Source organism: Leptonychotes weddellii, chromosome 8, assembly GCF_054177405.1.
Source record: "Leptonychotes weddellii isolate Sample4059 chromosome 8, ASM5417740v2, whole genome shotgun sequence".
Classification (NCBI taxonomy): domain Eukaryota; kingdom Metazoa; phylum Chordata; class Mammalia; order Carnivora; family Phocidae; genus Leptonychotes; species Leptonychotes weddellii.
Window position 1 is genome coordinate 97,880,955 of NC_138376.1, and position 13,430 is coordinate 97,894,384.

Consider the following 13,430-nt stretch of genomic DNA (forward strand, 5'->3'; position numbering starts at 1 on the left):
AGATGCCCTTCAATAGACGAATGGATAAAGAAGATGTGGTCCATATATACAATGGAATATTACTCAGCCATCAGAAAGGATGAATACCCAACTTTTGCATCAACATGGATGGGACTGGAGGAGATTATGCTAAGTGAAATAAGTCAAGCAGAGAAAGTCAATTATCATATGGTTTCACTTATTTGTGGAACATAAGGAACAGCATGGAGGACATCAGGAGAAGGAAGGGAAAAATGAAGCGGGGGGAATCAGAGGGGGAGAAGAACCATGAGAGACTATGGACTCTGAAAAACAAACTGAGGGTTTTAGAGGGGAGGGGGGTAGGGGGATGTAAGGTTAGCCCAGTGATGGGTATTAAGGAGGGCATGTACTGCCTGGAGCACTGGGTGTTATATGCAAAAAATGAATCATGGAACACTACATCAAAAACTAATGATGTAATGTATGGTGACTAACATAACATAATTAAAAAAAAAAGAAGAAGTCTCAGAATACTAGAAGATCAATGTTTGGGGGGGTTGCTATTGATTTATTACCTATTATTCAATATTCAGATACTGCTTTTCTGATACGTGTGATTTCAACCCTCAACTTATAAATGAGTTGATATGTCATGTAACTAAGCAAAAACTGTACCCTTAAATTTTGGAAGGCATTGAGGTTTTTACCTAAAATGAAATGCAGCTTTTCAACTCTTGAAATTTTCATTAGGGGAGAAGTAATTATCAATCTGTACATCAAAACATAACACAATTAAAAAGTTTTAACAAGCAAGATTTCTGATTTTTAGTAGCAACTTTAAATAGCGGACTCAATTTTTCATTTGTAAATATTATGCATTTCATTTGTCACACAACATGAATTTTATCTTCCAATGAAAGGCACAAACAGATCTTACTATGACTTATATGAGACTAGTAGTTAAAGGTCTTGGGTGGTTATTTATATCTATTTTCTAAAGAGATAGAATGTTTTACAAATCATGAAATGTATAGTGAGTGTCAGAGGGGCTTCAGGCCTGTAATGAGGATTATGACCAAGAGTTTCCAGGAACTGATATTTCATTTAAACATGTCCTGCTACTTCTTTATGATGCCTAAATGTTTACATCAATAACATATTAAAAACCTAACACCAGGAGTAGAATACGTTATATTCCTTCTTTCCCTATTTATTATGTTCTCTTTTCAGCAAATCACTATTTCAGAACTTCCTATAGTTCTCAATCTTTTTCATCTTGCTTTTACCCCTAAGGTTTCTCTAAAATTTTCTATCCCTGCCTCAGACCTATTCTTTTTCTTGTCACTTGAGAAAGGGAGGACTTGAGACAAGAGGGTTTTCAACTATGCCTGAACTCAAGGCCTTCGGAAAGTAACTTAGCAAGCAATATGCCGTTGACTTCAAGGCAAGTTTGAATCTTTAATATTAGAAAGAATAATGTAAAACAAGACCACAATTGATTTTATAAAATAGCCTACATGTTATATTTAGAAGAAAAATGCCTACAACAATAATTTTTAAAATTGGACTTTCTGTGTTGGACACCTGTCCTCTATTTCTGGGAGGGGCGCCTGGGTGGCTCAGTTGGTTAAGCGACTGCCTTCGGCTCAGGTCATGATCCTGGAGTCCCGGGATCGAGTCCCGCATCGGGCTCCCTGCTCAGCGGGGAGTCTGCTTCTCCCTCTGATCCTCCCCCTCTCATGCTCTCTGTCTCCCATTCTCTCTCTCAGATAAATAAATAAAAAATCTTTAAAAAAAATTAAAAAAAAAAAAAGAATAATGTAAAACAAGACCACAATTGATTTTATAAAATAGCCTACATGTTATATTTAGAAGAAAAATGCCTACAACAATAATTTTTAAAATTGGACTTTCTGTGTTGGACACCTGTCCTCTATTTCTGGGGAATATTCTGCAGTCAGTACACATGCAAAGGAGTGCCATACAGCATCTGTCCTGAAATTGCTATAGAAAAAGAACTAATGTTTAAAATAATCCCTAAGAAATTAAAGATCCAAAATAACTTAAATCAAAATTCAATTTTAATACCATTAAAGAATGGGAATTAGACTAAAATATTTTGGAAAGGACTTTATTTCAACCAAAAACTTTCTTGGGACCTTGGTTAGCATGAAACCACATATAAGTCCATCTAAACAATTGTGTTAATATGTCCTGTTCATCTATCAATGTTTATATTTAGTAAACTGTATCATCATCCAACTAGTAGATCAAGCCAGAAGCCTGGGAATCAGGTTGACTTCTTTCCCCCTTCCATTAGACCTTCAAATCTTACTGATTGTATTTCTTAAATACCCATTAGGAGCAAGTGTCCTGTTGATACCACTATTGTACTAACCCCCCAATATCCTGCCATACACCCAATGGTCTCCTTATAGTCCTCTGACCCTGTTCCTTCCACTGAAACCCTTTATTAATTTGCCCTTTGGACAAAGGTTAACCCCTTAACATGTATTTCCAGACTCTCCATGACTGACTCCACTACCCCACTGCATGTTTTGGTATTTGTCTCAACCTGTCCTCCCTTTTCTCACACCAGCTACACTGAGCTCCAATATCTTGCTTACCTGCCTTCCTGGAAACTGCTATCACTTCCTCCAATGTTGTCCCCTCTTTCTTTGCCTGATTATCTCCTACTCACCCTCCAGGTCTTAGTTTAAATGCCATTTCCTCAGAGAAGCCTTTGTTGATCCCTAATCTAAATTCATTAAATGCAGTAACCACCTTGTTCCCGTGCTTAGGTTCTGGGTTGGCCTACATTTGCAGCTGTGTGATAGGAGACACCAATGGTTTTAAAAAATTAACAAATTTGAAAATGAGAAAATGCTTTATCTATTATTTATGAAAAGTGAGGAGAACTCAATTATCACTTTCAATTACACATTTTGGGATAGTTAACAAAACACTAATGTGAGGTCTAAAATTTGCGGTGACTTCCATATTTTGTCATATTAAAAAATGATCGTGCTGTGCCCTCAATTTTTCACAATATTAAAATATAATCGCTACTTGAGTGGAATTTGTACCTTACTTGTACCTTTAATTCAGATGAATTAATTAATTTCTGGTTAAATTACCTACATGTAACAAAATTTAACATGTAGTTCTAAAACCTACCCAAAGGTTCACATCAGTTTTTTCATATTTATATAAGTGACCAACAACCAACAATATTTATAGGAGCAGAGATAAAGAGAATTTGAGGTATCCCAGGGATAGCCTTTGACCAAACATTTTTACATACTGCCTTTTCCTCAAGTATATTATGTATAGTACCTTAATATACTCTTATTTGATTCTCAAAACAACTCTGAGAGGTAGGCAAAAGAGGTATCATCACCCCCTTTGCAAAGACACAGTTTAAATGGCTCAACCAAAGTCCCCACCTATTAAGTTACTGACCCAGAGTTAGAATCCAGGACTTTTGATTGCATACAGAACTCTTTGCTCCATGGTTGCCCACTTATGTGCCATAATCTTGAAAATTCGAAGTATTAATTCCTTTAGGGTAACAAAGCTCTCTCTAGCTATTTCTATTTTATTTTTAAGATTTTATTTATTTATTTGACAGGGAGAGCGAGAGAGCACAAGCAGGGGGAACAGTAGGGGGAGAGGGAGAAGCAGGCTCCCCGCCAAGCAGGGAGCCCGAGGTGGAGCTCGATCTCAGGACCCTGGGATCATGACCTGAGCTGAAAGCAGACGCTTAACCATCTGAGCCACCCAGGCGCCCCTAGCTATTTCTATTATTAAATGCAAATAATTCTATAAAGATCACATATTAAAACACACTTATGTGTGAATTAATTTGTCACATCATTTTCCCTTAAGTCAGAGATACTCCCAGCTAGTAAGATTTATGTCCAGTGATGGGTAGCTGGAAAAAAGGGGAAAAAAAAAAAAAAGCCTATCAAAAAAAATAGCAGTAAGGGATATATTAAGGAAACTTTGTATCTTTATCACTTTGTTGACCACCTTCATACAAGAAAGCCTCTTTCTAACTAAATATGCTCAATATTTAAAAGTAGTTCTTTTCTTTTGGGGCGCCTGGGTGGCTCAGTTGGTTAAGCGACTGCCTTCGGCTCAGGTCATGATCCTGGAGTCCCTGGATCGAGTCCCGCATCGGGCTCCCTGCTCAGCAGGGAGCCTGCTTCTCCCTCTGACCCTCCCCCCTCTCATGTACTCTCTCTCTCTCATTCTCGCTCTCTCAAATAAATAAATAAATCTTTAAAAAAAAAAATAAAATAAAATAAAAGTAGTTCTTTTCTGACCATGTTTAACTGGCAGTGATAGAAATAAATTAGTAGTTTAACCTGTCTGCACCTGCCAATTCCCGCAATTTACATTTGGATAGCACCACACAACTTACAGTATGTATTTATATACATTATTCCATTTGATCCTTGCACCAAATACATGGTTTACTTATTTATAGATGAGACTCTAACTCTTAGTGGGTTTAAAGGACAAGTCAGGGACAGGGTCGTATTCTTCAAACTCTAAAGCCTTCCTCCTTCCCAAACCCCACAATGCTCACCCTCATAGAGCATCATTCCCAGTGGATACTTACATTTCATCACACCTTGAATTTCATAAACAGGCTTGAGAATCAGAGCACCATAAAAGCCTTTAGGGAATGGATTTGTTAAGTCCCACTTATTTGAAAAACCGGTAAGCTTCACAGTTCGTGTTCTGTTCTTCGGGATCTTCCATTCAACAATCTCCTTTAGGGTATAAATATGTTCATCTTCACACTCATAGAATTCTCCTTCTTGTGACAAAGGCAAAGTAAACGAGTGATTCTGATGATTCCTTACCACTCCACAGTTCACCATTATCTCTCCACTGATCTCTTCAACTGAGTTGAGCATGATTTGCTCACCCTGTTTTACAGTGAGATTCTCTAGTTTTAGATCCTTCTGATGATAGAAGCAAGGATGCCCTAGTCTACTTGATCCAATATGAATGGTCCTTGTTATTTCTTCCATAGTGAGGTATGGAGTTTTATCGGCCACAATCTTAAAAAGACCTAAGAACAGAAGAATTATATAAATTAAAGAGAATTCTTACAATGAAAGTTCTCTTAAGAAAATCACAGTGAGAGAGTTATAAAACAAGTACAATGTAGCTTTTAAAAAGTAATGCATTTGTTTTAATCCTGAATTCTTCTAGGTCAAATTGTAATGTATAATTTGTAGATTACTGGATCATCGGATCCAGGCAACACCAATGGAAACAAGGGGAAAATACCTGGAAAGAGAAAAGCCCCTGTTCTTGGAAGTGGGAAATATGAATGAGATACTGACTGGCTGTATCCCAACTACCTGTGTAATCTTGAGCAAGGCATTTACTCTCTCAAAATCACATTTTCTATTTTCAATTTTTAAATTGAGAGGATTGGATTAGATCGGTGTTTCCATAACTATATTTTCTGGATGTACCAAAATTAAAAGATATTCCAGAAGAAAACTGTTTCATGGTCAAATTAACAATCACAAAGTTACATACCTGGAAGGAGACAGTGGTGATGGTTATACAACATTGTGAATGTACTTAATGACACTGAATTGTACATTTTTGAATGTAAATCTTACCTTATGTGCATTTTACCACAGTAAGAAATACCTACATATTTCCAATTAAATACTTCTCAGAAACTTTAGATGCACTGCAACTCACAAGAAGAGAATATAACATGCAGAATTTTGAAATTTTGATTATAAACTCTTGGGGAAACATCTATTAATAAATTACAATATACCATCCATGATATATTGGTGTTCCATGTAACTCTCCTTGGAAAATGCCAGGTTAGGTAGTTCCAGATTGAATACTCTTGGTGATACATCATTCTTCTCATTGCTTCTCTAAGTTTGCCAGAGTTTCACTATTAGAAATTTTTTCCTCTAATACTACTGGGATAATCACTAATATAATGAATTTTTGCTGTTTAAGATATAGCTTTTTAGGTGTGCATGTTTAATTCTCCTCTTTAAATTACTTTTATTTTATTGGTACATCTGCTTTGTAGCATATTCAGAAATGAATTTATTGAAGAGGTTTTAATAAATTCCAGAGAAAATAAGAACAAAGAAAAAATTAGGTAATTGCTTTCTTAACACAAAAGTAAATGAATGATATTATATACTATCATGAACTAAGTAGATTATCTTGCTAGATACTCATTAGACAATGAGAAAATCTTACTAGAATTCAATATAACTTGAAAAATCATTTATTAGTTTAATCAACAAATATATTCCAATTAAATTCATCTATATATCAAATCATTATTAACCAGATTATAATATCTCATGTCTATTCTGGGTTACTATACGAAGATTTATGATCAGTTATTTTTGTAGATCTTTGCTCAAACAAAAAAAAAGGATTTGATCTATTTTCAGACATAAACATCCTGAAAAAGTGTGTGTGATGCAATCCTGGCAAAAAGTAAGGTACCATGTGCAATCTGTCCTGAAAAGTTTCAGAAATTGACTAGTGTTCACTCACTGTATGGTGTGTTTGAAGACAGTAAGGCAAAGAAACATTTACTTTAAAAGAACTTATTTTATTAGATCTTGTTTCAGTGAAAATCCAATAAAAGAATATTCTTGAACTCTGCACAGTACATGAATTTGTGCATATGTGTGCATGCGCGTGTGCATACATATGCTTAATCTCATTTGTCTGTATGTGAAGATTTGTTTTTAAGAGTCCACAATCATTATCAGGGTTTAGAAAATTCAGCAATTTTTGTGAATGTTAAAAAAAATAGCTACCTAGAATCTCATAAATAGTAGAGACACACAGTTTTATTTCTATTCTAGATATATTGATGACATAAGTCACAGAAGAATTAATTCAGCATCTTCTTTCTTGAGGAATTGGGTTCACCTAAGGCAATAACAGACCTAAAATGTTATGAAGTAGAAAAAGCCTGAAACCCTAAGGGCCACCATTATTTCAAGTTAATCACATACTTCAAAACTGTCTTGTTGAATGTCTCTACTGCAAGAAAAATCTATGAATCTGTGTGTTTTCCCTTAGAAGATGATTAAGTACACAGTTTAGCATACTAAGTGGTAGACACAGGAAATTATCATTGATTAAGTTATTTCTTCATCTACTATTGCAGCCAATCCAGAGTCCCTCCTTATAAACAGCCAATTGATACTATACAAACCAGGGTAAGTTTATATATATGATGTCATACTGAAAGTTCAATTTCACAATAAAGTACCATAAGCCTGATCAGCTTTAAACTTCATCAATTTTTCCTCCATCTTTTCACAAAGAGTACAATAGTTTTATACTGGAGAAAATATAATTTGATACTCTTCCAAAAAAAAAAAAACCCACATTTCAGGAGCTGAGTGATCATAAGAGTGATTATAAAATAAGGCAATATGTAACCTTCATAAAGTAAGCTAAGAAGCAGAAAGAAAATATATTTCAATTTCCAAATTTTATTGTCACCTATTAAAATGGATATTATTACTTTTAAATTAGGAGAAATTATTCATAAAGAGCATGCACTTGAGAAATAAAAATTATAAGGAAATGCAATTATTGATCTATTGAAAATTAACTGATGAGTAAATTTAGTCTTTAAGATCTTATCTCTGAATCTTAAGTTTTTGGAGAGCTTATAATTTTAACCAATTGTTAATGATCTGTAATTATTATTAGTAGTAAAAACAAATTTGTTTGGAAATTTACAAGTTTGAAAGATTTTTTTCATGCATCATTTATCCTGACAATAATCTTTTAAGGACAATAAAACAAATGTTATTACTGAAGGACATAAAAATGGTCATGATTTTCATTGTCATGGCTCTAGAATCCCAAATCAGACCTTTGACATCCAAGTCTTATGCTCCTGCCACCATACTAGGCTGCCTCCCCATCCTGCATATAACTTACAAGGACATTGCTCAGGAAAACATGTTTATTCCAATTCACAAAATATATATATGGGTCTCATTAGCCAGTTCTCCCTTTGCATGAATCAGCCTTTCCAGACCTCCAGTGTAAGAAGAACAAGAGTAGGTTCCTGGTTCACTGTGCATAATTTATGCTCATCAGATTTTTTTCTACTTTTTTTTTATCTCATCAATTCCCACCCAAATAGGGAGTAATTTTAAAAATTAAAATTTCTAACTGTATATCACAATATTCTTTTTAAGTTACTTTTATTTTTTTTATTTTTTCTTTAAGTAGGTTCCATGCTCAATGGGGGGCTTGAACTCATGACCCAGAGATCAAGAGTTGCATGCTCCACCAACTGAGCCAGCCAGGCACCCTCACAATATTCTTTAATATATATAACATAAGATCATCATGAGGATTTCACAATCTTTTTCATAGGCTGAACTCTAGTTTGCTTTCCTAGTTCCAACCAAATATATTCCCTTCATCTCTGAGATAAGGAATCTTAGAGTGAACTTTGCCTACTAATTCTCTGAAAGTAATGGCCCAATACAGTGTAAATAATCAGATAGTCTGTTCTCTAAAAGCTTGGAAGTATCCTAGTTGTTAAATGCAACATCCCAATTCCAAATCCTATGGTTCCCTCTTCCCTGGAATATCTAAGAGATTAAAAATTAACATTCAGTAACAGTCATAATTTTTTTTTCCCATTCACTCAAAAACTATCTATTTTGTTAAAGTTAAGACGGATGATCTGTTGAGAGGTAAGTGGTAAGTGTCAAGCATGAAATATGTACACATTTTCTACAGTGGACGGTAGGATAAAAGCCAGAGGCAACACTCCTGCCTGAAATTTCACTATACAGAGCATAACAGCTGAGCTATGATAGAGGGGGAGGAATCAGTCACCACCTAAGAATGCCAAGAGCAAGACAGTAGCACCAGATTGTTGTTGTAGGCAATAATATAGCTGTGTTATATACAAAGTTGTATACATTGACTCACTGGAATCTTTGGGTCCCAACTAATCAGACATTTAAGAGGCAAAAAGGGGAACACACAAAACAGTGGTGATTATATGTGCTTTACTCAAAGGATAAAGAGCAATATATATATATAGCTACGTATGAGAAAGTCCTCAAAAGACCTCAAAAGACTGCATACAGACACATAAATTCTATTATTCACATTTTACAGATATATCATCAAAATGATCACAGTACTGTATTTGAGGGGAAAGAAAGGTAACGAAAGAGGTGAAAGACCTATACCCTGAAAAGTATAAAAACACTGATGAAAGAAATTCAAGATGATTCATAGAAATGGAAAGACATTCCATGCTCATGGGTTGGAAGAACAAATATTGTTAAAATGTCTATACTACCCAAAGCAATCTACACATTTAATACAATCCCTATCAAAATACCAACAGCATTTTTCACAGAACTGGAACAAACATTCCTAAAATTTGTATGGAACAGTAAAAGACCTTGAATAGCCAAAGCAATCTTGAAAAAGAAAAACAAAACTGGAGGTATTACAATTTGAGACTTCAAGTTATATTACAAAGCAGTAATAATTAAAACAATATGGTACTGGCACAAAAACAGACACATAGATCAATGGAACACAATAGAAAACCCAGAAATAAACCCACAGTTATATGGTCAATTAATCTTCAACAAAACAGGAATGAATATACAATGGGAAAAAGACAGTCTCTGCAACAGACAGCAACATGCAGAAGAATTAAACTAGACCACTTTCTTTTACCATACACACACACAAAAAACTCAAAATGGATTAAACACTTAAAAGTGAGACTTAACACCATAAAAGCCCTTGACAAGTGCACAGATGGAAAGTCTGACATCGGCTGTACCAATGTTTTTCTAGCTATGTCTCCTGAAGCAAGGGAAAAAAAAGCAAAAATAAACTATTGGGACTACATCAAAATAAAAGGTTTCTGCACAGCAGAGGAAATAATCAACATAACTAAAAGGCAACCTACTGAACGGCAGAAAATATTTGCAAATGACATATCTGATAAAGGGTTAGTATCTAAAATATATATTAAAAAACTTACACAACTCAACACCCCCAAAAACAATCCAATTAAAAATGGGCAGAAGACAAGAACAGACACTTCTCCAAAGAAGACATATAGATGGTCAAAACACACATAAAAATATGCTGAACATCACTCATCATCAGAGAAATACAAACAAAACTACAATGAGCTATCACACCTGTCAGAATGGCTAAAATTAAAAACACAAGAAACAAAAGCGTTGGGAGGATGTGGAGAAAGAGGAACTTTCTTTCATTGTTGATGGGAATGCAAACTGGTGCATCCACTGTGGAAGACAATATGGAGGTTCCTCAAAAAGTTAAAAATGGAACTACCTTATGATCCAGGAAATTCATTACTGGGTAATTACCTCAAAAATATAAAAATACTCATTCAAAGGGATACATGCATCCCTATAAAGCAGCATTATTTGTAACAGCCAAATTATGGAAGCAGCCCAAGTGTCCACTGATAGATGAACAGATAAAGAAGGTGTGGTATATGTATACTGGAATATTATTCAGCCATAAAAAAAGAGTGAATCTTGCCATTTGCAACAACATGGATGGAGCTAGAGAGTACAATGCTAAGCAAAATAAGGCAGTCAGAGAAAGACAAATACCATATGATTTCACTCATATGTGGAATTTAAGAAACAGAACAAATGAGCAAAGGAAAAAAGAGACAGAGAGAAAGAAATCATGAAACAGACTTAACTATGGAGAACAAACTGATGGTTACTAGAGGGGAGTCGGTGGGGGGATGGAGGAAACAGGTGATGGGGATTGAATAGTACCCTTATCATGATGAAAAATAAAATAATGTAAAAACAAACAAAAAATAGGATTATTAAAATATACAGCTTAGAATGTGCTGGGAATGTACATGTATGATATTTAATTTTCATAATTGTAGTATAAGGTAGCTACAAATAAAACACAAACATTTCACAGATGAAAGAACATGAAAGTTTGAAGAGATGCCATAAATCCTCTATTACCCCATAGCTCACAAGATACATAGTAGGTTTTTGTGTCTCTAAAGTTCAAGGGCTTAATCACAGAGTTACACATTTCACTCTTTCATTATTATTGTAAATCATAAACTGTTTGTCCAGCCTTTCATTAGCTAATGAAGAAGGTTCCCTCTTTTTGGGTGCAGAAAGTCCTAGAACTTTTTAAATCAAGCAACATAAGAAAGTGAACTTCACTGATATTTAAGATGTTGACTGGCACTAGTCTCATCTGTCCATGTGTCAGATGGCCAGGTGCCTGTAGATTAGGTGAGGCCTCTGAGGGAGACTTGGGGATGAAGGGGTTGACCATGCTGCCCACACAGGCTCATGTACTCCCAGTGTGCTGCAAGTCACCTGGCCATATATAAGTGGGTTTTCAGAATACATTATTATAGTTTTTAAAGAAAGTAATTCTCACAAAACGGATAAATGCCTTTAAACACATCCTGCAAAGAAACCATGTATTGAAAACAAAACTAATATAAACACAGGTGAACAACAAAGAAATGAAAGAGTTGACATTTCTACTCCTACTCAAACTTTTCTTTAGCCATATTTTGAGGTAAGACAATGATACTCTAATAACATATAAAAAGTGGTTGAAACTTCTTTATCATCTCAAAGTTATCAAAATGTGGATTCATTTCCACGATCATTACAAAGAAATTTGCCTTCAAAGTGCAAGTAAAGATATGTCAAAGACGCACATACAATTTTGAATAAATACACAGATATTTGAGATGTATGTTCAAAAATTTCTAATTAACTGAGCTATGTGAAGATTTGGAGATGAATCAGACCACTACAAATTTTGATTATGTGTCTTGTCTCTCTGCCAATGATGCAAAGTGCATCTCACTTATTTTTGTGGGTGTGTGCTTCTGCTTCTTTAAAAATTTTAACTGCACTCTGTTCTGCAGTCAAATTCCTAAACATCCTCATTATTTTACACTTGTCTAAAAAGATTTTCCATTTCACATGCCTCCTGTGGCTTTTCTATCATTTTGTTATGTTTCCAAGACATTTTTTAGGTCAGCATATCCTACAAAAAGTACCTTTTTCAAGACTACCCCAAATCCAGTATTTCCATGAGAAATTCTAGCTCAAGCATCTTTATCCAACTTCAGACTGATATGGGGTGCATGAAATACCTTACCAAAGCAAAAACTCAAAATTCTTGAGCAAAGTATTGAGATATATAATAATAATAATAACATCATCAACAAATGAGTGACTCCAAGAATCTTCATAGAAGACAAAAGAGTCTTGATAGAACAGCAGAAACAAGAAATGTTAAAGAAAGTCAAGTTCATGATAAGAAAATTTTGCATAGCAATACTGAGTATTTGGGAGGGCAGGGGCCATATCAAAGATGGTGACCACGTTTGTTAAATGTTAGATGAGATTGAGACTGTAGAATTCCTGTGTTTGAATGCCTTTACACTTACAATGGGATCAAAATTGTCTATAATAGCTATTAGCAGTTTTTAATAGTTCTTTCACCTGGAGATAAAAAGAATAAATCATAAAACCTTTCGATTCATCTTTACCTTGTTGGTTCAAACTTTGCATTAAAAAACAAAAAAACAACAAAAAAGCCAACAAGCAAAAAATATCTTTTCCCAGTAACATTTAAACTCCTTGAAAGGAGTAACTACATAATATTTAACACATTTGGGTTGTTTAACAAATAATTTACATTAATAATGTTAGGTCTTGAAATCCAATGATATAACTTGACATCTATGTCTAAAGTTCTGTTATAATCTAAGGTTACTAACAAATGTGTCATACATACTTGTTCATGTTAAAGCTTTCTCTCCCCCAAGCAGTGAGGATTAGTAACAGACTAGGGGGAGGAGAGAGAATGTGAGAACTTCTCATAAACCTGGGCAAGCGCACAGCTCCCTGGACTGTGCAGAACACTGCCCCTTGTATTCTAGGAAGACACACAGAGGCATTGGGACGGGAAAGAACCCCATAGACTTCAGTCACTTCAAAATCTCTCACTAGGCTTTTTTTAGGAGGTTCTTCAAAAATACTACACATTTATTATTTCTGGCCTTGGGTGACTTTAGGCAATAGAATTTGCAGGGCGAGCAATACACAACTATCCCAGTAGTAAAATGGAGTGGTTTTAAAAGTGTTAATTATTCATTTCAACAGCCTGGGTTTACTTCTGGCTCAGTCCTTTCATCACTTTGTAAACTCAAGAACTTATACCCTCCAGGGCCACAATTAATTTCCTTTTCTGCATAATGGTGAAAATTATATCATCTACCTCATAAAGTCATTGTGAAGATTAAATGAGTTGATACGTGTAACGTGTTTAGACAATACTGATAATACTTCACACATACACATAGCAAGCACCAAAAAAGCAAAATAATAATA

At 34.8% G+C, this 13,430-nt stretch overlaps 1 protein-coding gene across 4 annotated transcripts in view; it reads right to left on the reverse strand.

Annotated features, from left to right (window-relative positions):
- Positions 1–13,430, reverse strand: part of THEMIS (thymocyte selection associated) — a 188,124-nt gene that overhangs the window by 97,488 nt on the left and 77,206 nt on the right. For all 4 annotated transcript variants that reach the window (XR_014147934.1, XM_081828976.1, XM_081828974.1 and 1 more), the window contains one exon: positions 4,589–5,047. Coding sequence is in view for 3 of the 4 variants with exons in the window: in XM_081828976.1 (XP_081685102.1) it covers positions 4,589–5,047 (459 nt within the window). In the remaining variant the exon portion in view is untranslated. The remainder of the gene's footprint in view (positions 1–4,588; positions 5,048–13,430) is intronic.